Source organism: Paramormyrops kingsleyae, chromosome 11 (genome assembly GCF_048594095.1).
Source record: "Paramormyrops kingsleyae isolate MSU_618 chromosome 11, PKINGS_0.4, whole genome shotgun sequence".
In the NCBI taxonomy this organism is placed as follows: Eukaryota; Metazoa; Chordata; class Actinopteri; order Osteoglossiformes; family Mormyridae; genus Paramormyrops; species Paramormyrops kingsleyae.
The window spans coordinates 10,415,423-10,438,272 of NC_132807.1; the positions used below are offsets into that span (position 1 = coordinate 10,415,423).

The 22,850-nt window shown below is 52.3% G+C and overlaps 1 protein-coding gene across 10 annotated transcripts in view; it reads left to right on the forward strand.

The window, feature by feature from the left end:
- LOC111840745 (neogenin-like) overlaps nucleotides 1-22,850 on the forward strand; it is a 115,872-nt gene that overhangs the window by 33,094 nt on the left and 59,928 nt on the right. For all 10 annotated transcript variants that reach the window (XM_072718024.1, XM_072718026.1, XM_072718017.1 and 7 more), the window contains exon 2: nucleotides 9,544-9,861. In XM_072718024.1, the coding sequence (XP_072574125.1) occupies nucleotides 9,544-9,861 (318 nt within the window). The remainder of the gene's footprint in view (nucleotides 1-9,543; nucleotides 9,862-22,850) is intronic.

The following is a 22,850-nucleotide window of genomic DNA, read 5'->3' on the forward strand; positions in this document are numbered from 1 at the left end:
GATTTCAGGAAGAGGCAGAGAGGCACGAGCGGCGCCGGTCAGCCATCACCATAAACCCTACAAGCAGCTCCTCTCCTCTCCGCGCCGGTCAGCCATCACCATAAACCCTATAAGCAGCTCCTCTCCGCGCCGGTCAGCCATCACCATAAACCCTACAAGCAGCTCCTCTCTGCGCCGGTCAGCCATCACCATAAACCCTACAAGCAGCTCCTCTCCTCTCCGCGCCGGTCAGCCATCACCATAAACCCTGCAAGCAGCTCCTCTCCGCTCTGCTTGCGCTGATGCTGCCACATCGACCTGCACAGCAGCTCTGTAGACCTGTCACCCTTAGTCATCATCCCTGGGGCTGAAGGACCACCCCCCCCCCCCCCCACCCGGTTGTTTCCATGGTTAATGTCCCCTTCCCCCACTGGAACCGTGAGACACAGGCCGTGATCTTCATTCTGGCATGTTCTCCACTTTCTGGTGCTCGCCCTTCCTCTTCAGTGCCGCCTGCTTCCTTGTTCCGGACGTCCACCCAGATGTGGGGGTGGGGGGGGGGGCGGTGCTTCTTTCTCCTTCCTCGCCATTTGTTTGCAGTGTCAGGTGTAACATATGAGGAATGTGGGTAAAAGCCGATGGAGCTCTGTGTCCCCCATGCCCCCCCTCCCAGTGGCTGACGTGACGACGGCTGGATGGGGGGGGGGGTGGTGCACGTACAGAACACTTGAGCCATGAAGAGCCCCTCCAGTCGTCGGGTCCCATGTGTAAACAGTTTGTTGGCATCTGTAGTGTTGTTGCTGCTGGAGGGTCATTGTGTCTCCCAATTTCCATACTGAGAGTGTCAGTGTGGAAGGGGGGGGGGGCCTTGGCGTGGGCGGGGGGGCTCGCTGCATGAGAGCAGGGCCCTCGGCGTGGGCACCGGGCCCTCGGTGACCGAGAGAAACATAATCATTTTCGTCCTTGCTGTCAGAATTACTCATGGACCGTGTGGCGCGTTTGTGAGCAATTAAACAAAAAATGAGTGAGGAGGAGAAAGGCGAACCAAAAGGCCTTCATGTTCTGCTGCATGGAAATATTTTGTATTCCATAGTGACAATATTGACCAAAACCAAGAGATTTGTCAGCCGTACTTTGTCTGTTGGCATAGCTCACAGCACACAGCTCACAGCTCATACCTCACAGCATACAGCTCACAGCTCATACCTCAGAGCATACAGCTCACAGCTCATACCTCAGAGCATACAGCACACAGCTCACAGCTCATACCTCAGAGCATACAGCACACAGCTCACAGCTCATACCTCAGAGCATACAGCACACAGCTCATACCTCAGAGCATACAGCACACAGCTCACAGCTCATACCTCAGAGCATACAGCACACAGCTCATACCTCACAGCATACAGCACACAGCTCACAGCTCATACCTCACAGCATACAGCACACAGCTCACAGCTCATACCTCACAGCATACAGCACACAGCTCACAGCTCATACCTCACAGCATACAGCTCATACCTCAGAGCATACAGCACACAGCTCACAGCTCATACCTCAGAGCATACAGCACACAGCTCACAGCTCATACCTCACAGCATACAGCACACAGCTCACAGCTCATACCTCACAGTATACAGCACACAGCTCACAGCACCAGCTACTCTGACAGACACCGTTGGTGGATAAGTTTTATTTGATTATGTAGTTAATTTTCAACTCCTGTATACCACAGTGTGATTTTTTTTTTTCTAGTATTGTTCAGCCCTATTCAAAATAAACAATACGTTAACAAAAAAGCAGACAGGAGCAGCGTATGTGGATGCTAATGCTAACAAGCAGACAGGAGCAGCGTATGTGGATGCTAATGCTAACAAGCAGACAGGAGCAGCGTATGTGGATGCTAATGCTAACAAGCAGACAGGAGCAGTGTATGTGGATGCTAATGCTAACAAGCAGACAGGAGCAGTGTATGTGGATGCTAATGCTAACAAGCAGGACTGCATGCAGGGGCAAGAAAAGTGCATCGCAGTCAAAAAGTTCCCCCGAAGCCTGGGGGGGGGGGGGGGTCTTTTCCAGCTTTGTGGACAGGAGAGCCTGTTTCTTGGAGAAACAAAGCGAAACATGGGGAGGTGGGTGGCCCAGCCACTAAGCTGCATGCTGGACTACACCGCTTCATGGGGGGGGGGTTGCATAACAGGGCTTAACTAATGATGACTGCCCTACTCGGAGGGGGGGGTGGTGGGCTTATCTCTGCACTGAAGCGTGGCATTTGCACACTCCGCCCCCTCATTTGCAGTGTGCTGAATTACTGCACTGAGGCTGGACAGGCTGAGGGGGGGGCGGCTGGCCTTTTGAGGTGGTGTTTCCTGCTCGGCCCCCTTCACCTGCAGCACCGGCTGCTCCCCTCTTGCCCTCCCCTGTGGCAGTGAACCCTGCCCTCTGGTGGAGTGTTACCCTTTGTCACTGTCGTCATCCTGCTCTCTCTCTCTAGGCTATTAACCTCTCGTATGGTCAGTGTGTATATAGAGCTTTGTGGCACTTTATGACGGTATTCGCACTTCATGGCGCTCATCGGCACTTTTCAGAGTCTTTTTCAGCTGTCTTGTAATAATGTCCCAGATAATCCCGGGGGATTTGATCTCTGACCTCCAACTGTCCAGCCTTCAGGGGTTTCTGCAGATGAAGCATGACTGATGGCTCTTTAATTAGCTCCTGCTAACAGGTCCCTCTTATCAGGCTCTTGGTGACTGGCCAAGTCACTCCTGAGGGTGGCGTGGTGGCCGGTGCCAATGGGCACTGCCTGGCACCCTCCACGTGTTGCTGACATCAGTCAGAGCAGGGCAAAGCCCTGCCGCATGACACCTTTGTAAAGGTGAGGTGCCCACCCCCCACTCGGAGAAATGCCAACATCCGTACACCCCGAGCACCCGAATCCCCTACGTCAGGATCGCTCCTCGCTGAGCGTGCAGCTCAATTCTCGATGTGTGGCTCTTCCCCCCCCCCCCCCCCCCCCCCAGCAGTGAGATCTCACTGCTCTATGCAGTATTGATTTCTTACAGTGGAGTGGCTATAGTTGATGATAGTGGCCACTGGGATTTTCAGGTGCTTTTTTTTTTTTTTTTTTTTTTTTAAAGCCCAGCTCATTAGTGTTGGAGAACATTCTTAATTAGACCGTAAACGGAATCGACTATGGCCAGTATTGGCAAGTTACAGATGTTCAGTGCAGCACTAGCTGTGTGTGTCTGTGTTTGTGTGCATGTCTGTGTGTGTGTGTGTGTGTGTGAGTATTTGTGTCTACGTGTGTGTCTGTCTGCATGTGTGTATCTGTATCTGTGTGGACGCGTGATGAATGCTGAATGTGTAATTAGACTAGCACGTGTAATTGTCTGAGCCCATGTGTCGATATTAATCTGAACACGGACGATTAATAGGCTGAGTGTCTATGCGTTTGAGCTGTGGATTACCCAGCGTGGAGGTTGCTAATGGGCCTCGTTTCACCCCTCCGATGGACGGCTTCATCCTGCCTTAGCTGCCGGTGGTCTGGGATCGAGCGGTGGATCGGGTCAGGGATCAGTGGGCGGATCGGGTCTGGGATCATATGATGGATTGGGCAGCAGATCGGGTAAGGGATCAGGTCAGGGATCATGCAGCGCATCGAGTAAAGGATCGGGTGGCGAATTGGGTCAGGGATCGGGTCAGGGATCACACGGTAGATCGGGTTTTCTGCTCTGCTTCTTGCTCTCTTCGCTGCAGAGGCTGATGTTTTAAGGCACTTTTCTACCACATCGGTTAAAGTACGTACTGTACTCCCATTTGCATAAATGCGATGTTCATAGTAATATTGCACATCGACCAGCTATATTACTATAGCCATACCCTGCCTAGCATTGTGATGTCGTTGTGATGCCGGTACCAGTTGTCACACCAGTGGAGAGAGGCGTTGAAGTGCCTGGTGCAATGGAAAAGCACCCTTACAGTTATGCACTACTTAATGACGGGGATACATTCTGAGAAATGCGCCCTTAGGCGATTTGTTGTGTGAACATCAGTCTATATTCACACAATAACAGTAACCAGTACAGTTTAGTAAATACATCAAACATTATCAAGTATTTCATACTGTACATAACTGTCTGTGTTATACTTTCATTTGGCTGGTAGTGCAGCATCACCACAAACACGCGAGTAATGCCTCGCGCCTTGACGTCACTAGGCAATCGGAATTTTTCAGCATTATCTTACGGTACCGCTGTCATCAGTGTGGTCTGTCATTGACTGAGGGATCTTTATGCTGTCATAAGTGTTTTTGAAGGTGGAGCAGAGGGGATCACGGACTGCTGGTCGGTGGAAACCTGCCCTGAGGAATGTGATGTGGATTCACAGCCCGGCTGCGGGATTTCGATTTTCTTTTTTTTTTTATATCTGTTGTTTTATATTATATCATCCATCCATCCATCCATCTTGAATTAGCACTTATCCAGCACAGCTTTGCAGTCAGCCCAGTGTGTCCCGAGCGGCACAGGGCCAGAGGCTGGGGATGTCCTGGGCAGGATGCCGTCCCGTCACCGGGTGTTCAGTACTGTCCATTCGTGGGGGAATCAGTAAGGACACATTTCATGCCTTTTGTCCTGTTGTAGCCAGATGGGGCCTGTGGATACGTGCGAGGGCATCCCAGCATGCACAGGGTGGCCTTGAAGACATGGTGGGGCACGCGTAGCCTCCCCCACCCCTGTGGGGTCTGCTCCCATTCCTTAATTGCTCGTTAGTGGGTGCGGAGTGTGGACATGGGAGTCTGACATTCACAGTGGGCGCGGAGCCCGTCATCATGAGCAGCCTGAGGCCGCCGTAGCGATGAGCCGGCTGGGGGGCGCCCCAGAGCCTCCTGCATCTGCTCAAGCTCTCGCGGGCCCCTGATGATCTACGACACAGGTGTCAGACTCCAGTCCTGGGGGGCCGGACCCTTGTACATTTTTGGGTTTCCTTTCGTTTAACACACCTGATTCAACTTCTTGTGCTAATTACCACATAGCTGTTGAACTGAATCATTTGTGGTGGAACAGGGAAATAACTAAGCTACACGGCTTTGACACCCCTGATCTACGGTTTCCCCACTGGGCGTCTCCATGCTTCGGGAAGCCCAGTATCGACCTGTTTCTTGTCAGAACTTCTGAACCTTGGGGTTCAGACCTTAGGGACTGCGGACTGAGGTACAGTGATTTTACTGCCCCATGAGAGTCCTGGGTTGCTCCCTGAGCGATACCTGGGTAATGATTAATGAGTGGCGTCTTGCAAGGGCTTATGGGAGTTTCTGGTGAACCTTTGCTGTTCTGAGTTCAAGGGGCAGTAGGAAATGCTTTTCTAATTGCGCTTACGGTGTGATAATGCATCAGTGTGTGATCATCATTACATCAGTTTAGTACCAGATTACCCCCCCCACCACTGTCCCGGTGCTCCAGATCGCCCCCTGAAAGGTGTTCCAGTACAATCCTTATTTTTCCTGGCAATTCAGTTCAGTCTCCTGTTTTTTTTTTTTTGGAAATGGGCGTCAAAGGTGGAGAGCCCTCTTGGTTTGGAGCACAGCTTAATGCAGCTGTGTGATTTACTGCGGCTCAGTAGTTTCCACAGCGGCAGGAAGGTCTGCCCGCTGGATGGAGTGCGGGGTTTGTGCTTGGTGACATGGGGTCCGCTGGAAGCATGCCTGCTTTGTAGGAGTGTGAGCACTGGACAGTGAGGAGCGGATATGGAGGAATGACCCCTGCCCCCCCCCCCCAGCTGCTAGGCAGAGGTCGCCAAGTCCAGATCCCCGGCCTCTCAGTTCCCCTCCCCAGAGCATGGCCCATCGTGGCTGCCGGGGGGTCACAGGTGCTCTTCTGCCTCTTATAGATACGCCGTTTGGTTTCTCTTGTTTCCAGTTTTGCTTCCTTCATCCCTAGTTTGTTTTTCTCTATTGGGGGGACTGGGGGGGGTGGGGGTGACCCATTCCTGTCCTCCATTCTCCTTCCAGCGCCGAGCCGCCACCTTAACCCTCATCGGCGCTGTGTTGCAGGTTTCTCCATTCTGATGTCTCCCTTTGTCCTTGCGTATCTAAATTGGTGGACAGTATGGTCTCATGGGAGGTGGGAGCCTGGTGTGCCGGAGCCGGGATCATCTCCCCCCCCCTCCCCCATCGTCTGTAAAGCACTGTCTCTGGGGGGGGGGCGTGAGGGTGGGCTGTCCCTGCTCATGGCGTTTCCCAATCGCCAGCGTGATGTGATGAATACTCAGACATGGGGTGGAGTCAGAAACGGGGATGAAGAAACAATATCATGAACATGTGAAATAGTCGGGATATGAATGTCATAATTGTTTCTCTAACATGGTAAAACTGGGTAAGCATGCTGGTTCCCAGTCATCCATGTCCACCCCTTTTAAAAATACAGTGTGCAGCTCTGCAGTTCTTCCTTTGTTTTTCATGCCAGTTTGGGGGAGCATGGACACCAGCGTCCCCCCCACCCCCCGTTAAACTCCACCCTTAATATTAATGACACTCTTACTCTTTTACAAACTGAACATAGAATCCTGTGGGGAAACCTGTATGGTTGAGGAAGTCGTGTCCTGATGGGGCCGATGGTCTGAAGCCATGTGCCTCTGGGCGGCGACTTACTGGCCCCCCAGGCCTGAACGGGCACCTGGTCAGTGCTGGGTGGGCGGCTGCGCCCCGAGCTGTGGAAATTCAGAGCGCAAAGCAAACTGACAGCTACTCAATGCCAGTCCGTCAGTTTCAGAGCAAATATTTGCTCCTCCGCCGCACAGCATGGTAATTTAGCAAATCTCCATGCTGGTGAACCACTCTGCTGAATATGTAAATCAGGGGACACTGCTCCGCTTCTGCAGGCGAGGGGGTTAAGGGGAGGAAGATGAAAGCAGCGTTGGGAGGGAAGGCGTGAGCGTCGAGGAAGCATCCTGAAGAGCAAAGACCGCTGTCCAGCCTCAGGACTGGCATGGCGGGGGGTGAATGACAGAGTGGGGGAGGCCAGGATAGAGGAACACATGCGGTTTCTGCCGGAGACGTTGCACCTACCTGTGAGCGCGGCGTCTGGCCCCCAGCAGATGGGCAGCCCCTTCCGGAATCTTCCACTTGCCAAGAAAGCAGTGCCTCCGGTTCTTCATCCGCCTCGTGTCCAAAAGTGATACTGTAATTCTGACAAAGCCGTGGGCCCGCGTGGAGTCTCCAGCTTCCTGAGCGCAGCCCCCCCCCCAGGACGAAACGCAAATAACAGGCATTCTTCGCATCCCCAGGCCTCATTACTGAGAAACGACTGTTAATTCACAAGTAAATAGATTTAGCAGTTTTTTTTCCCCTTCCCCCCAAATCCAGGGTGACAATTAATGCGTGACATGAATCCAAGAACAGACTCCCAAGCTGTTCACAACACTTTCTTCTTCTAATTAGAAGCCGCTCCACCCATGCCCCCGCCCCCATCCCCCGACCCCACCCAGAATCCACGCTGTTTCTGTGTGAGAGGGGCTTTGGGTACAGAATTCTGGCTCTTGGTCCCCCCCGTCCCCCATGCTCCCTACCTGCTAAAGGACCGGTCCCCCCCCGCTAAGCTCTGCCGGAATCCTTTGTTCCCAAGGCTCCCTGGCTGAGGAATGAAGTGGCTTTTCTCAGAGCCCTGGTTGACGTCAGGCAGCCTGCGGTTTGTGAGCAGACTGCGCCCGTTTTCCTGTCTCGGCTGCCCAGGCCGCTGTCTGTATTTGAAGCCCCGCCGTTAGAGTTCACCGCTGAATGGCTTCAGTTTTCTCCGAGTGCGATGTGCCGTTCTGAGGCTCCCTGAAAAACAAGCACAGTCTAGGGCTCAGTCAGCCTGCTTCTCTGGGCTGAAGGATCTGCGTTGGCTTCCGTCAGAACCTGCTGCTCCTTTCTGCTGCCATTTGTCTGCGTCTGCCGCCCTCGCTCTCATCCGCTGCTTCTCTTGCCAGTTGAACTGTTTTTGCGAGTTCCTGATCGTTGACGAGGGATGAAATGCTGTTTTACACAGGATTTTTTCATCCCTCTTTTTAAAGGAAGTCTCTCCCTTAGACAAATGTCGAAATATCTCAAAGTTGTTACCTCTTCCCGCCATGCCGGCTGGCGGCGTGCAGCGCTCGCTCCGCTGTTAGCGATGCTCGTGACCAACAGCGTTAGCCTGTTAGCCTGCTAGCCTGCTCGTGGAGAATTGCTAGCCATGGTATTGGGCATCTCTTACTCTCTTGTAGGATAGCTGCTAAATATGCTAATTGGGAGCTCTGTCACCGTGCTGCTGGAAGGCTGCTGAAGATGTTAATGACAGAGGGTGTTAAGCCTGTGTAGGCGAGCCGCTAAAGATGCCGGTGATTAAACGTGTGATGCTGGTGATGACCTGCGAGCGTGCGAGAGGCGCGCGGTGTTCCCCGTCGCCTCTCAGGCCACCGTCCCATCTGCCAGCCCGCGTCTGTGACCTGCGCCATCCGCTCCGTGTCACGTCTTGGTGGCTCTGGGCTTGGGGATGGTGACCTCCTGTAAGAATAATGGGACTGTCATTTCTCCCAGTTCCTCATTAGCGCGCTGAGAAATGCGTCGGCGTTGAGGGGCTCGGCCTGCGCTGCACGTCAGGAACACGCTCTGATGATGCCGTGAACACGACCGTGTTTATAAATGCAGGCAGGCATCCTACGTCCTGGGCATTACATTCACATGCCAACTAGCTAGTGTGATTTTAACACCTCCAAGTGAATGGTGCCCCCCCCCCCCCCCCCCCCCAGAGCTGACAATAGCGTGGGTCTGGGTAGCCACCATCACAGGTTTTGTGTGTATCCTGATCCGCAGCGCAGAGGTAAATCCGACAGCCCTTATCGGACTTCCACCCTAGTGTCCTGCATGGAATTAGATGCTTCTGATCTCCTCCTCTAAGCAGCGCTGGCTGCGGTTCCAGGCGTCCGCTGTACTCTGTTGATAATAAGTTAAAACAAGTGGCCTGAAGTCATTGCGCTGCCCTTGACTGGCTGCTGAGAGCTTCTGCAAAGCAAATGCCCCGCTGGCTGGCTGCCTTCTCTGGGCTTCTGCTGCTCCTGCTGCCGCAGGTTCAGTCTATTACTGGCTTTTTTTGTTTCTACATTCCTGTACGGCAGACAGTAGTTAGACCAATATAAATATGAAACGGTGGGGGTGAAAGTTTTTATTTTTTACAAAGTAAACCTCCCTCGTGAGTCGCGACTCCAGCCAGCAGTCCCAGGATGCAGTTTCCCCTCCTCCATTATTCCTGACATTAGTTTGACTGCTTGTACCACTCCTCCTGCAGTCAAGGTGTGACTTGTAGGGAGACATTCTGCTTTTGACCTTCATTAGCAGATGAGGGAGGTGTGGTTGGGTGGTCTTTACGTCTGTGGAAGCCGAGTGGCTGAACCCTGAATCCTCGTCTGGTCACTGTTGTTCATTCGCCCTGTGATTGGTCAGGTTGTTTAGATCATGACCTGCCCTGATAGTCTTGTTTGCCTGCTGCTTAATGTGGCTATTCGGATCTAACTCCCCCCCCCCCCCCCCCCCGTTTCTTCTCCCCCCAGGGCCAAGCCCGAGGCTCTTCATGCCGTTCTGGTTCTCGGTGGAGCCAGTGGACACCCTGGCGGTGCGCGGCGGCCCCGTCCTCCTGAACTGCTCGGTGCACAGCGACCTGCCCGCACGCGTGGACTGGAAGAAGGACGGCACCTTCCTGAACCTGGCGGCCGACGAGCGCCGGCAGCTGCTGGCGGACGGCTCGCTCCTGGTGGCCAGCGTGGTACACTCCAAGCACAACAAGCCCGACGAGGGCGTCTACCAGTGCGTGGCCTCCATCGAGAGCCTGGGCAGCATCGCCAGCCGCACGGCACGCCTCAGCGTGGCGGGTAAGGCCCGTCGGACGCGCGGTGAAGCGGCACTCACCGGCTTCGTCTTTAGTATGGGGGGGGCTCGTGGACAGAGAGAGGAGGAGACCTAACAATTAATGACGGGCCCCTTACAGCATGTCAGAAATACGGCCAAGTGCAAAATAATAAAGTAAATCATCAATAATAATAATAATAATAATAATACATTAGTACTCAATTCAGTTCTGCCTGCATGGGTCGCCAGTTTGGCTTTACGTAATTCCAGTGGTCAGAGATAGAATGTTATCTTCTCTCTTGTTATGGTATGATTTAAGACTGGATAATATAAGTAAGTATGTGCACTTAGTGTTGTATAAAATTTAAACAATAAGTGAGAAACTTTGATAAACTGTCAGTAAGGATTATAGGTTGATGTGTGCTATCAAGCAATCATGTTGCAGAAAGGAACGTAATTCCTGCCAATCATATGGCCTTTTAAAAATAGACATCCTATGGCCAACAAGCGCACAGCAGGGTTGGTTGCGTTAGCGGAGCACGCTACACGCTGCTGTTTTGATAACACATGTGAGAAGCGGATGATGATGAGAGCTTCCACAGAAGAAACTGTGTCGCTGTAGAAGGTGTAGAAGGCGATGGCACAGCAGCCACAGCATCTGTAAAAAATGAGAGATTGTGGCTAAACAAGGTAAGAAAGCATCAGTAGTGTGGCAAATAATTTGGCTGTTTGAGCAGAGCCTGGTGCAGCCCCATACAGCAGAACATACAGAATATGAATGCTTGCGGTCACAAACACCGGCAATGTCAAACCCGCCCCCCCGGAACAAGCAGCAGCTCAGTCAGAAAAGAACAAACCACACTGTCAGCGTTTTCTAGTGTTACGTTCCACAACAGGAAGGTTTGTTGTTTTATGAATGATTTATTAAAATTTGATTTCAGTTTGAAGTACCTTCAATTTGTGGTATTTTTTTTATTTTAAGATTCTGCTTAAGAAGAATTTTAAGCAAAATAAATAATATTGTGGTAATTATTGGTATTAACTTGTATGAGGAACAATATCATGGTCAAATATTTTATCACATCAGACAGGGAGTATACAGCACAAAAACGTCACGTATGTGAGGAACGGGGTTCAGTCCATGGATACAGTGAGGATGCAAACTGAGCAAAGGCCAGATTCGAACCCGTATCCCTGGAAATGGCGCTGCCGCAGAATTCCTCCAGCAGCTGGAGAATAACTGGAGTTTAAACGCATGCTTCCGGAGAGCGGTTTTCACGGAGGTGGCTGTCACCTCCGCGTGATGGACGTGATCTTACTCTACTCCTGCTGCTCACCGCGTACGAGTACGAGGACAAGGACTCTCGCCGTCCCCTGGGAAGGAAGGATTTGTGCTCAGTTTGCCAGAGGGGGCTTCGTCCAGAGTGCCGTGGTTTCCGACAAATGTTTCCCCGCGCCGCTGACCTTCCTTTGTGGAGTCGCGGGAGTCGGAGAGCCGGCTTGGATTCAGGAGTTCAAAATAAGAATATTTCTTACAGACCCGTCTAGTAGTGATTTTGAACAGCAAGACCGAAAATGATTAAGAGCACGTCTCAGAGAGCACATACAGAGCTCGTGCAAAAGCAGCGGTAAACTTTAGGCTGATTTTAAACATATGATAGATAATCTTGATAAGGATCAATCATTAAAATAGCAAAGCTTGCTAAGTTTCCTATGACAGTAAAAATGTTTTAATTAAACATCAAAATATCAGACCTTTCTTGCAAAATTGTTTTTTGAAAATACGGTATGCAGCAGTATATTATCTAGACAGTATCTAGGTATGAAAAGGCCTGATCTCACACTGCTCACTATTGCAGTCCTTGTAATGTGGGAATGACATACGATGGTGATTGTTAATATCGCATCGCCCAGCCCTAATTGTGATTGGTGGTTCTCTGTCACTCACTACATTAGTCATGGAAAATGAGAGCCAAGTAAGTTTTCTTTTTGTACCAAGCAGGAAAAAAGTTGTAGCATGACATGTTTGATTTTTCTTACTTGACATTGCACATCCTGTGATGTGATTATTCCGCTTGCACACACTGCAATGATGCTAAAGCGGCATAGCGTGCTGCCCGAGTCAAAATAATTGAAAAGCAATGGTACAGAGATGGGGGGGGGGTGATGTCACGCTGCCTCTGAGCTGATTCCCTTGAATCGCAGTCTGTGTGCATTCTGGGTAATTTATGCTAATGCAGGAGGAGCATGTTAGCATTGGGGGTTGGAGTTTCGCCACACCACTGTGCAGTTGTAATCTTGAGAATTATGCAGCTCAGTTCTGAGGGAGCGGGGGAGATGGAGGGGGGGGGTGTGCGTGATGGGGTGGGGGGGAGAGATGCCTCCCAGCGTTATCCGGCGCCTTCCCTGCTGGTAGCTGTGCGATTAAAAAGGTTAATTGCAGTGTCTTTGGCATCCACCATCACTTTCCAATCACAGTTGAAATTGCAGAGGCAATGCGGCTTGTCAGGGAAGGGGTGGGGTGGGAGCTGCTGGAGTGCTGACAAAATGGGGGGTAATATTAGTGATGGACGAGAGAGAAGCGTGCCCTTGCTTCTGTTACGGGCAGGTGCCGGGCTGCTCTGCTACCTCTGCTGCTCCCTCGGCTGCTCTGTCTGCTGCTCTGCTCTGTCTGCTGCTCCCTCTGCTGCTCCGTCTGCTGCTCTGCTCCCTCGGCTGCTCTGTCTGCTATTAGACATTTTCTCTTGTAGTTCTCTCCTCTTGTGGCTACAGAGACTTTTTTTTGGGGGGGGGGGGCACCTCGCTCTCCTGCCGTCGGGTGCCACTCTTAGCTTTTAAGTCCCTCACTGTCCTGTAAACACGTCTTGGTGCCAGGCTCAGGCTCGCTATTGTGCAGGTGGCTGTTCATTTTGGAAGGTGCGTTAAGTGTTTCTGTCTGTCCCCAGCCTCCCTTTCCTTTGGCGCTTCTTTGGGGAGTAGGGATAGGAGCCCCCACCTGGGTACAGCTCTTACTCTGTCAAGTCACCCCCATGCAAGTCTGAAATGCTGTGGTTTGTCTCTCCTGCCTTTGTCTGCACAGAGGGCACTTCTGGTTCTGTCCTGCTTTTTAGTATGATGCTCGTAACTACATCTGCCTGCGCAGCCTGGTGTTTGCCTGCGCAGCCTGGTGTTTGCCTGCGCAGCCTGGTGCTTGCCTGCGCAGCCTGGTGCTTGCCTGCGCAGCCTGGTGCTTTAGCCACTTTTATACCATGGCACAAAGCAGCAGGAATGGCATTGACACCCAGACATGCATTTCCTTTGGTATTCTATAAATGCCTCCAGGCATCCAGATATGCTTGCGATGATTCTTCCAGGATCATTCCCGGTTCAGAACCTGTCCAGCCAAGCACACGCCTGAGCACGATGGATTTCTGATCCGCTTGAACAGCCCGTCTTAGGATAGCCCGGCCCTCCTGTAGGGGCCCACAGTGTGGCACCACTCTCGGGTATCTGGAACCTGCGCTGCTTGTTCTGAGCTCTCGGAACGTACCCCGTGGCTTCGGCATCCCGCGACCCATCTCCAGGTCCGCTGCCTGCACCGGGTCGATATCTGCTGTCAGTTCTTACCTTGGCCTTGGTCTGTCATTGGCTTGTCACTCTTTCCCCATCTTATTAGTGGCTTGTCTCCTCCTCTTTGCTGCTGGCTCCGCGGTCCTGATCCGAGGGGCTCACACACCTCCGTTTGGCTGTTTTCGGTCGGTTCTCCCTCTGCTGTATGCAGCGACCTACGAAAGGACAAACGTCCCCTGAAGCATGACGCAGTTATTATGGTTCCTGCATCCCCCTGTCGCAGAATTCTCATCAGGCAGGTGGCCATTTTTCCCCTCGTTTGAAGATTTATCAGTCGGCATCTGCAGACACGCGCCGCTGAATCCCATATCAGAGGCCGGGCCGGGCGCTCACGGACCCCCATGCCTGAGAGGCGGCAAATGGCTGATCGAATTAGCGGTGAGGCCAGAGCAGCAGCCCCCCCCATGTTTTGCAGAGGCTCGGCGTGGGGCTGGTGCTGTCTGCGTCACCTGCTTGGTCTTATTCACTCTTTTGGGTCCTAATTGGTCCCAGGAAAGGCAACCCCACCTTGGCCGTTTGTGGCTCTATCAGGTCCCCAGGGCGAGCAGCAGGACGTGACTCCTCCAGGAAGGAGAAGACGCAACCTGTCATCCGAAATGCTCACCCAAAGGATCTAAAGACCTGTTCAGAGCCAGTGAAATGAAGATCCGTTTCCCACGAAAGCTCCCCACTGCTGGGACCTTGTCTGTCTCCTGGTCTGCCTGCGCAGTGTGGCTGTCTCCCGGTCTGCCTGCGCAGTGTGGCTGTCTCCCGGTCTGCCTGCGCAGTGTGGCTGTCTCCCGGTCTGCCTGCGCAGTGTGGCTGTCTCCTGGTCTGCCTGCGCAGTGTGGCTGTCTCCTGGTCTGCCTGCGCAGTGTGGCTGTCTCCCGGTCTGCCTGCGCAGTGTGGCTGTCTCCCGGTCTGCCTGCGCAGTGTGTCTGTCAGTCAGCTCTGCTTTGCTTTTGACCTTCACCCATGCATTTAAAATGCCATCCAGTGCTTTTATTTTCTTTATTAAAAGTTTACTGTTGTCAGTGATAACCCGAGGTGCGTTATCACAGTGACACTGCGCAGCTTTGTCTGTGCTGCATAAATGAGGCACTCTGTCTGGCAGGGTGTGTTCAGCAGTGGCAAGGTTATTTATCTTAACGTCCAAAATGTCAGTTCCTTAGGGAATAATGTCTAATAAATAGAAATGTTAGAGGATGTCATGTAGGCCAGTAAACTGCTGCTTTTCCCCCACCACATGCTGAGGATCGCCCACATGACTGTGTGAACCTGGCCGAGTGGGCGTTTGCCACTGGGTGCCCCGCCCTGCTGGGCGTCTGTCTCACTTGGCGGTTAGCGTTAGCATTAGCCACACCGTATCATGTGCCTCTGTCTGCTGTGGGGGCTCAGGGAGCATTTACTCTCTCTTCACAGTGATTAAGGGGCCTAATGTTACAAGGTCTTTGAGGCCTTACTTTGACGTCTTACTTCCTGGAAGCAGCCTGAATGGCGATAATCCCGCTTTATTCCGCATGCAGGTTTCCGTACACCGATGATGGGCTTTTCTCTCAGACTGCTGTGGGGGGGGCTTAAAGCCGACCGTGTATGGTCTGTCTGCGCAGTACAGGCACTGAGCCACGGGTAACCGCACTCCCTCCCTGAGAATGTGTTGGGGGGGGGGGTTGTAATGGGACAAAGTGAGTTAGGCAGCTCTGAGAGAGGCACCCCGGAAGCTGGTCTGTAAGGACACCCCCCCGTAGGAGCAGTGTGACCCTCTGTGTGTATTGCCGTTGGTCGTGGTGTAAATGCTGTAACGACCCCCAGCCTGTGAGGTGTGACTGTCTCTCAGCAGAGGGTGGGGGGGGGGGGGCTGTGACTTGTCTGTCATGCCTGTTTTCAACTTTTCCTTTTCAGTATTTTTGTTTCTTCTTCATTCCTCCCATCAGTTTTTCATTTGCTGGGTATTTAGGGTAGCCCCCCCCCCCCGAGCTGCATGCTCTCACTGTTGAAATGCGCCCCATGTCTGCTGGACGCAGTTCCAACAGCGCAGACGTGCCACAGCTGTGTGGATTCTTCTTATTGGTTTAAGTTGCTTAAACATGCGGCTCGCGGCGAGGCCTGCCAGCCCTCGACATGGAGATTGCGATTCATATTGTACTGTTTTACTTACCAGTACAGCGGCTGACTCACCATCACGCAGGGGAGGCTGGGGGGGGACATGGGGGGGGCTGCTATGGACACGGGGTGGAGGGGGGCCCGCATCCCTGCATTGTGCGGTGTGAAGATAGAGAGTGAAAAACCTCTCCTGTTACACAGCTGTCAGGACCTGCTTGGGGGGGGGGGGGAAACCAGGGAGGAATCGTGTCTTTGTTACGTTGAGGACACCCTGAACTCTTGGTGCACAGACCCCTGGGAAGTCTGTGTCGCCGCCCCGCCCCCCCCGGCACACGGCAGCCCACGGCGGTTGGGGGGGGCACGCGAGAGAAGATGGTGCTAGGGGGGGGCGATGTGGAGATAACAGGCCTGTGAAGCACAATAAGGAGACGAGTTAAAGTAGCCCCCCAGGGATGTCTTCTGAAAGCCCCTCAGGAAGGAGCTGTCACACGAGGCTGCACTGTCACCATTTGCCATGTACCTGACCCCCCCCCGCCACGCACAGCACTATGGGTAGCGGGAGGCAGCACGCACGGCTTCACTTCTCCCGCTCTTCCCATCCCTCTCTCCGTGTGGACCTTGCCGACTGGGGGAAGCTCCCATTTGGTTTGGGGGGGGGGGGGAGGACAGGGTTTAAATCTGGGACGCTGCTGTTTGTTGGATAACGGGCTCCGTCAGCTGACTTCAACCCACTCCCCCAGCATGAGGCTGATTTCTCTCCCTCTTTGTTCTTGAGTCCCCCCCGAGTCTGTCGCTTCCTGATGGAGCAGCTGATCCACAGGCCAGTGCTGCACAGCGTCCTGTTAGCCGGAAGCTCTCCTGTGGCGTCGCTGGCCCGGCAAGCGGGGCTTCCTGCCGTTGCAGAGCCCCGGGCACCGGCTCCGTGTGGGCCAGACCTCTGCCCTTCCCCCGCAGCATCCATTAGGGTGACACAGGTGTGCCAGACCGCCCCCCTTCACCCGCAGCCGTCCATTGGGGTGACACAGGTGGGCCAGACCGCCCCCCTTCACCCGCAACCATCCATTGGGGTGACACAGGTGGGCCAGACTGCCCCCCTTCACCCGCAGCCGTCCATTGGGGTGACACAGGTGGGCCAGACCGCCCCCCTTCACCCGCAACCATCCATTGGGGTGACACAGGTGTTACTGCACCCGGCTGGATGGATTTTTATTTTTATTCTAATGCAATTCAGAGACTGCAGGGAAATAATAAATTGATATATGTTTCTCTCTGTGTCACTGTGTATTCATACTGAAAAGGACATTTTCAGTATTTCGTGCATCTTCGTTGCATGTAAAGGTGTCATGTCAGCATCCAGCAGACTTGGGTTTGACAGTCGGGCAGAAAGTTCAATGGGCTAAAGACATCGTCATGATGGAGGGCAGGCGGTGAGCGCAGAGTTCTCTTGTTGTAGGCTGTCCTGGAGTCTCACTTATGCAGAGTTCTCTTGCTGTAGGCTGTCCTGGGGTCTCACTTATGCAGAGTTCTCTTGCTGTAGGCTGTCTTGGGGTGTCACTTATGCAGTGTTCTCTTGCTGTAGGCTGTCTTGGGGTGTCACTTATGCAGTGTTCTCTTGCTGTAGGCTGTCCTGGGGTCTCACTTATGCAGAGTTCTCTTGCTGTAGGCTGTCTTGGGGTGTCACTTATGTAGAGTTCTCTTGCTGTAGGCTGTCTTGGGGTGTCACTTATGCAGTGTTCTCTTGCTGTAGGCTGTCTTGGGGTGTCACTTATGCAGTGTTCTCTTGCTGTAGGCTGTCCTGGGGTCTCACTTATGCAGATTTCTCTTGCTGTAGGCTGTCCTGGGGTCTCACTTATGCAGATTTCTCTTGCTGTAGGCTGTCCTGGGGTCTCACTTACGCAGTGTTCTCTTGCTGTAGGCTGTCCTGGGGTCTCACTTATGCAGTGTTCTCTTGCTGTAGGCTGTCTTGGGGTGTCACTTATGCAATGTTCTCTTGCTGTAGGCTGTCCTGGGGTGTCACTTATGCAGAGTTCTCTTGCTGTAGCCTGTCCTGGGGTGTCACTTATGCAGTGTTCTCTTGCTGTAGGCTGTCCTGGGGTCTCACTTATGCAGTGTTCTCTTGCTGTAGGCTGTCCTGGGGTCTCACTTATGCAGTGTTCTCTTGCTGTAGGCTGTCTTGGGGTGTCACTTATGCAGTGTTCTCTTGCTGTAGGCTGTCTTGGAGTGTCACTTATGCAGTGTTCTCTTGCTGTAGGCTGTCCTGGGGTGTCACTTATGCAGAGTTCTCTTGCTGTAGCCTGTCCTGGGGTGTCACTTATGCAGTGTTCTCTTGCTGTAGGCTGTCCTGGGGTCTCACTTATGCAGTGTTCTCTTGCTGTAGGCTGTCCTGGGGTCTCACTTATGCAGTGTTCTCTTGCTGTAGGCTGTCTTGGGGTGTCACTTATGCAGTGTTCTCTTGCTGTAGGCTGTCTTGGGGTGTCACTTATGCAGTGTTCTCTTGCTGTAGGCTGTCCTGGGGTGTCACTTATGCAGAGTTCTCTTGCTGTAGGCTGTCCTGGGGTGTCACTTATGCAGAGTTCTCTTGCTGTAGACTGTCCCGGGGTCTCACTTATGCAGTGTTCTCTTGCTGTAGGCTGTCCTGGGGTCTCACTTATGCAGAGTTCTCTTGCTGTAGGCTGTCCTGGGGTCTCACTTATGCAGAGTTCTCTTGCTGTAGGCTGTCCTGGGGTCTCACTTATGCAGTGTTCTCTTGCTGTAGGCTGTCGTGCTCTTTCTCCACCACTGTATATTAGGGCTGCAAAAAATGATTTTGAAAATTGATTAATCATATTAACAAACCATAACCTATTTGAATAGTTGGGCCAAAATATAGAGGGTTTAAAGATAAGTGCAAATGCTTATTAAAAAAATAACTAGAGGTTCAACCAGTACTGGCACTGGCTTTCTGTTCAGGCGCTTGTGCTTTCTGGTCGTCCTGCTGTGCCGAATGAGCTCGCTTTGCTCCAGGGTACTGACTTCTTTGACGATGCAAGATTAAAGTGATTCAATGCTTTTGATGTTTTGGTCTCATGGCGACCCTCAACAGACTGTCTTCACCATATTTAGCTTGCTAACGATTACACTGAACACACCAACATTAACACTGCTAGGTGGTGATGTCATTGTACACAATTTATGTAGCAAACTGTGAAAATCCAGCCAGTCAGTGACAATATTCATTGTCAACTTTTTATGGCTAATTATCATCACATTATTGATTGGCTTTTACAGCCCTAATGTATATCAGGGTCACTCAGTATAGTTTTTACCATAAATGGTCAACAGGGCAAAAGCATGTAAATGTTTTTAGACATTTTACCCATAATGCCCAACAGTTTCACTTTTATCATGTTTTCAGCTAAAAACCTTGAATGGATGAGAATAATCGCAGCTCCCCCCACACTCACTGAAACACAGTCATTTCTGCTCAGAAGTTCATTTCCTCTGATGGTATCGCAGCCCAGCTCCGGTCTCCAGTGTGCTATTTGTTGTGAAACTTTGTTCCTATTTAAAGTGTATCTCTGTTGGATCTGCTGTGTTTCCTTGAGGCTGCTGGATGCGGTTCTCAGTGGGCCCCGTCGCTGGGAATGACCTGTTTTTAAGTGCGCAGGCCTCTCCAGACCATGCAGTCACACTTCATTTCAGCTTGTTGACTACAAATGCCTACTGCCTTTGTCGCGTCTCTGCTGCAGTATGTTTTCTTGCATGGGTTACATTTTTGTGTTTTTTATTTATTTATTTGAAATGTTATACGCATGATGAGCATCACGGCTTGCGAATATTCTTGATGTCCCTCCTTTCTTCTCAGTACCTGTTTTTTTTTGCTCCATGACAGACTATAAAACTGTGCTGCTTTGTTGTGGTGAGTGTGAGAGCCCCCCCCCCCTCCAGGGCTGGGGGGCCCCGCGCCGTCTGGGTTCAGACCCCTGAACACTCATCAATTCAGCCTTTCATCTCCTCTCTTATCGCTGGCGTGCCTGGGGGGCACCCCTCCCCAAAGGATGTGACACCCTTGACTTTCCATCCCCCCCTTATGATGTCACAGAGTCCCTTGGCCGGCTAGTTGCCTGTAGCAGTGGCAAACAGTTTGACTCCCTTTGTGACGTCATCCCAGCACTCGGTCCCATCTTCTGGCACGGCTGGAGAATGAGGGGTGCGGGCAATGGGACTGGCTGGTTCCAGATAGGGAGGGGAGTGCTGCACAGTGGGAAGCCAGTGTGGCTGGGGGGGGGGGGGGGGTGTGATTCTCACAGGCCTCCGGTTATCGGGCTGTCTGTCATCTGCCTGTCTGCCAGGGATGGGCCCATTTATCTGGCTGGCTTGTTTGGCTAACGGGGATGCATTCTCAACGCGGGGGGGGGTTTTGAAATGGTACGAACCAGTCCAGTGGGCTGGACTGCGAGGCAATGGGCCACTGCAGAAGGACTGCCTTAGAAACCTGGAGTGTGTGTGGGGAGGGGCTGTGGGGGATATTGGCTCTTGTGCGCACTGTTATCGTTATCCCCCAGGGCGGCGCCGTTTCCCCCCGCCATGGCCCCTCCCCATGGAACGTCAGGGCAGAGGGGTTAAAATGAGCTTAGTTCAGTGGGGGAAGCGAGTTGTCTTTCAGCAGCAGCAGGCTCTTATGTGAGGCAACAGCTGTTAGCTGTGAAAGGCACCGGCCGCAGCTTAGCCCCCCCGGCCCAGCTGAGCCCCCCAGCGCAGACGCTGTTCCTGGGCCGCATGCAGCCTCGTCTCCCACCCTGTGCTTCTGAGTCGCATGGAATATTGTGGCGGTTTAGCGATTAGACCAGCTTTGGTTGCAGGAAGACCCTGGAACAGCTGTGCATGTATACATATTTGTTTGAATAAAGAGGATGCAGCCCTGGCCCGCAGACACGGCGTGATGACGAGCCTGTGGCGTGGAGAGGCTTTCTTAGTGCAACAAATTAACTACATTATAAAACAAATGCAGATTTTTGAATGATTATTCACTTGTGTATATATCAAACCCAAAGGCTTTACATGTTAATAAATGCATAATAAAGTTGACATCCATGCATTGCTTCTTGAAATGTTACTTTATTGTTGCTGTAATAAAAACTGACACCTTAACTTAGAGACCTTTGCTGTTAGCGTCTCTGAATTGAAAGCTGCTTTATGTAGAACCTCCATAGATGGTTAGTGAGCTGCTGAGCGTTCTCCTGCGAGGCTGCTCTTCTGCCGTCCTGAGCGCTTTGTGGATGTTCTGAAGGAGCACCGTCTGGCCTGTGGTTTGGAACTGCACCACACAAGACGGTCACTGCAGCTGAACTGAAGCTCCAGGCAGGGTGACGGGCAGTGAGTGAGTGAGTGTGAGTGTGAGAGTGAGTGAGTGAGTGTGAGAGTGAGTGAGTGAGTGTGAGAGTGAGTGTGAGAGTGAGTGTGAGAGTGAGTGAGAGTGTCATTATTGCACTGTGGGGACCAGATTTCTCCACAATGTGATAAAAAAAAACCTGTAACTTCTTACCTTGTGGGGACATTTTTTCAGTCTCCGAAATGGAAAACTCAGTTTTATAAAAAATCTATGACTGCGATCAAAAAATTAAAAATGCCAAAAGTCTTGTTTTTTCTTTGGTTACTTATGGTTAAGGATCGGGCTGGGTGGGGGTCACAGTCGTCATTGTTGGGATTTGGGTTTTTCCCATAGAAATGAATATGTGTGTGTGGGGGGGGGGGGGGGTGTCTGGCAGGGTGAAGTCTCCTCTCCGGAAGCACTGCACATTGGCTGAACCCCCCCCCCCCCCCCACATATTCTCAGCTCTGTGTTTCCGCAGCGTGCATCTGGCCCCTTGGCTGCCGTCTGGACACTCATGTCCAAAGATGCCAGCCAATCAGGGGAGGCTATTACAGCTCTGGTGTATTCTGGCTGCGCGGACGCCATTCACATGCTCGCACCTCCAGACGCCGCATGTTCCCTTTTCAGGCCTGTTCTGAGTGTTGTTGTTTTAGGGTTTCCATGGCAGCCGGCTGCCTCCCGGCTGAGGGAATGTGCCGGCCTCTGTCAGCAACCGCTGCGCTGCTTGAGCAGAATGTTCTGCCTGATGAACCAGTAACTGCTGGATTTAGTGGGAATGTCGTGTGAGGAGCTCCAAGCGGCTGGGAACCAGGCACTCGTCCACCTCTGAGTTTTAGGATGGTGGGCAGATTCCCTGCTGAAGCTTCCTGAGCATGTGCCATCTCCCTGGGAGGAACCGCAGGGCCTCAAATATTCCAGCAAAATGCCTTTGATATGTCTGATGTTAGTGTCACAGTGAATGTATGGAATGGGACCAAACCTTGAGGAAATAAAGTGATGTGCAGATTCTGTTGCCCACCAGTAGGGGGTGATACCACAGCAGCCTTTCCTCGGATGTGGTGCTATTTCAGTGTCATTGTTTTTTTCTCAGCTGTGACTGTATGGCAGGTCATAGCTGGGAAATGAGCTGCTGTCCATTCTACTGGAAGCTTCTGAGAGCTCAAGCTCTTTTTACCGTCTCTGATCCACATGTGGATTTAAACATAAATATCTCTGCACACGAAAGCCTGAGGTAAGGATTCTCGGCTGTTTGGAAGTACTGCTCGTTTACTGGGATCTTTTCAAACTCACCTTCCCCGATAGCCCAAATTAATCGCTCCCCCACCCTCCAGGTGCCCAGATAACACCACCCGTGCCGGTCAGCTGCCTGCCACTGCCGCAGAATGGTAAAGATATAGGCAAATTACAACAGGGGCCGGAGCACCTGGAACATCTTGAGTAATTCATAAAACTTGTCAGAATGATAGTTTGCCCCCTCACGCTGCCATTTGTATGGTGTTTACTCACACATGCAGAGAACGGTGTGTCCTAGGAGCCGTGAGCACAAATCTAACGCTTATGGTAAACTGCACCGGTTCAGTTAAGTTTCTCTACTGAGGATACAGAGTGGGTAGTGTGGAGCAGGGAAAAGCAGGGGAGTGGGCGGAGTGGGTGAGGCGGAGCAGGCAGGATGGGGAGAGTGGGTGGGGCGGAGCAGGCAGGGTGGGGAGAGTGGGTGGGGTCGAGCAGGCAGGCTGGGTGGGGAGAGTGGGTCGGGTGGAGCAGGCAGGGTGGGTGGGGCAGGCAGGGTGGGGAGAGTGGGTGGGGTGGAGCAGGGGAAAGGGGGGGGAACGTGCCCAGTTGTGTGAGGTTTGCCGTTCGTCTTACATTTTTGTTTTGATTTGTTTTGCTGTTCTACCCCTGTTCGCTTCCATAAATACTGCCTATAAAACCCGGCCACCCTGAGACCCAGCGGCGGGACAGTGTCAG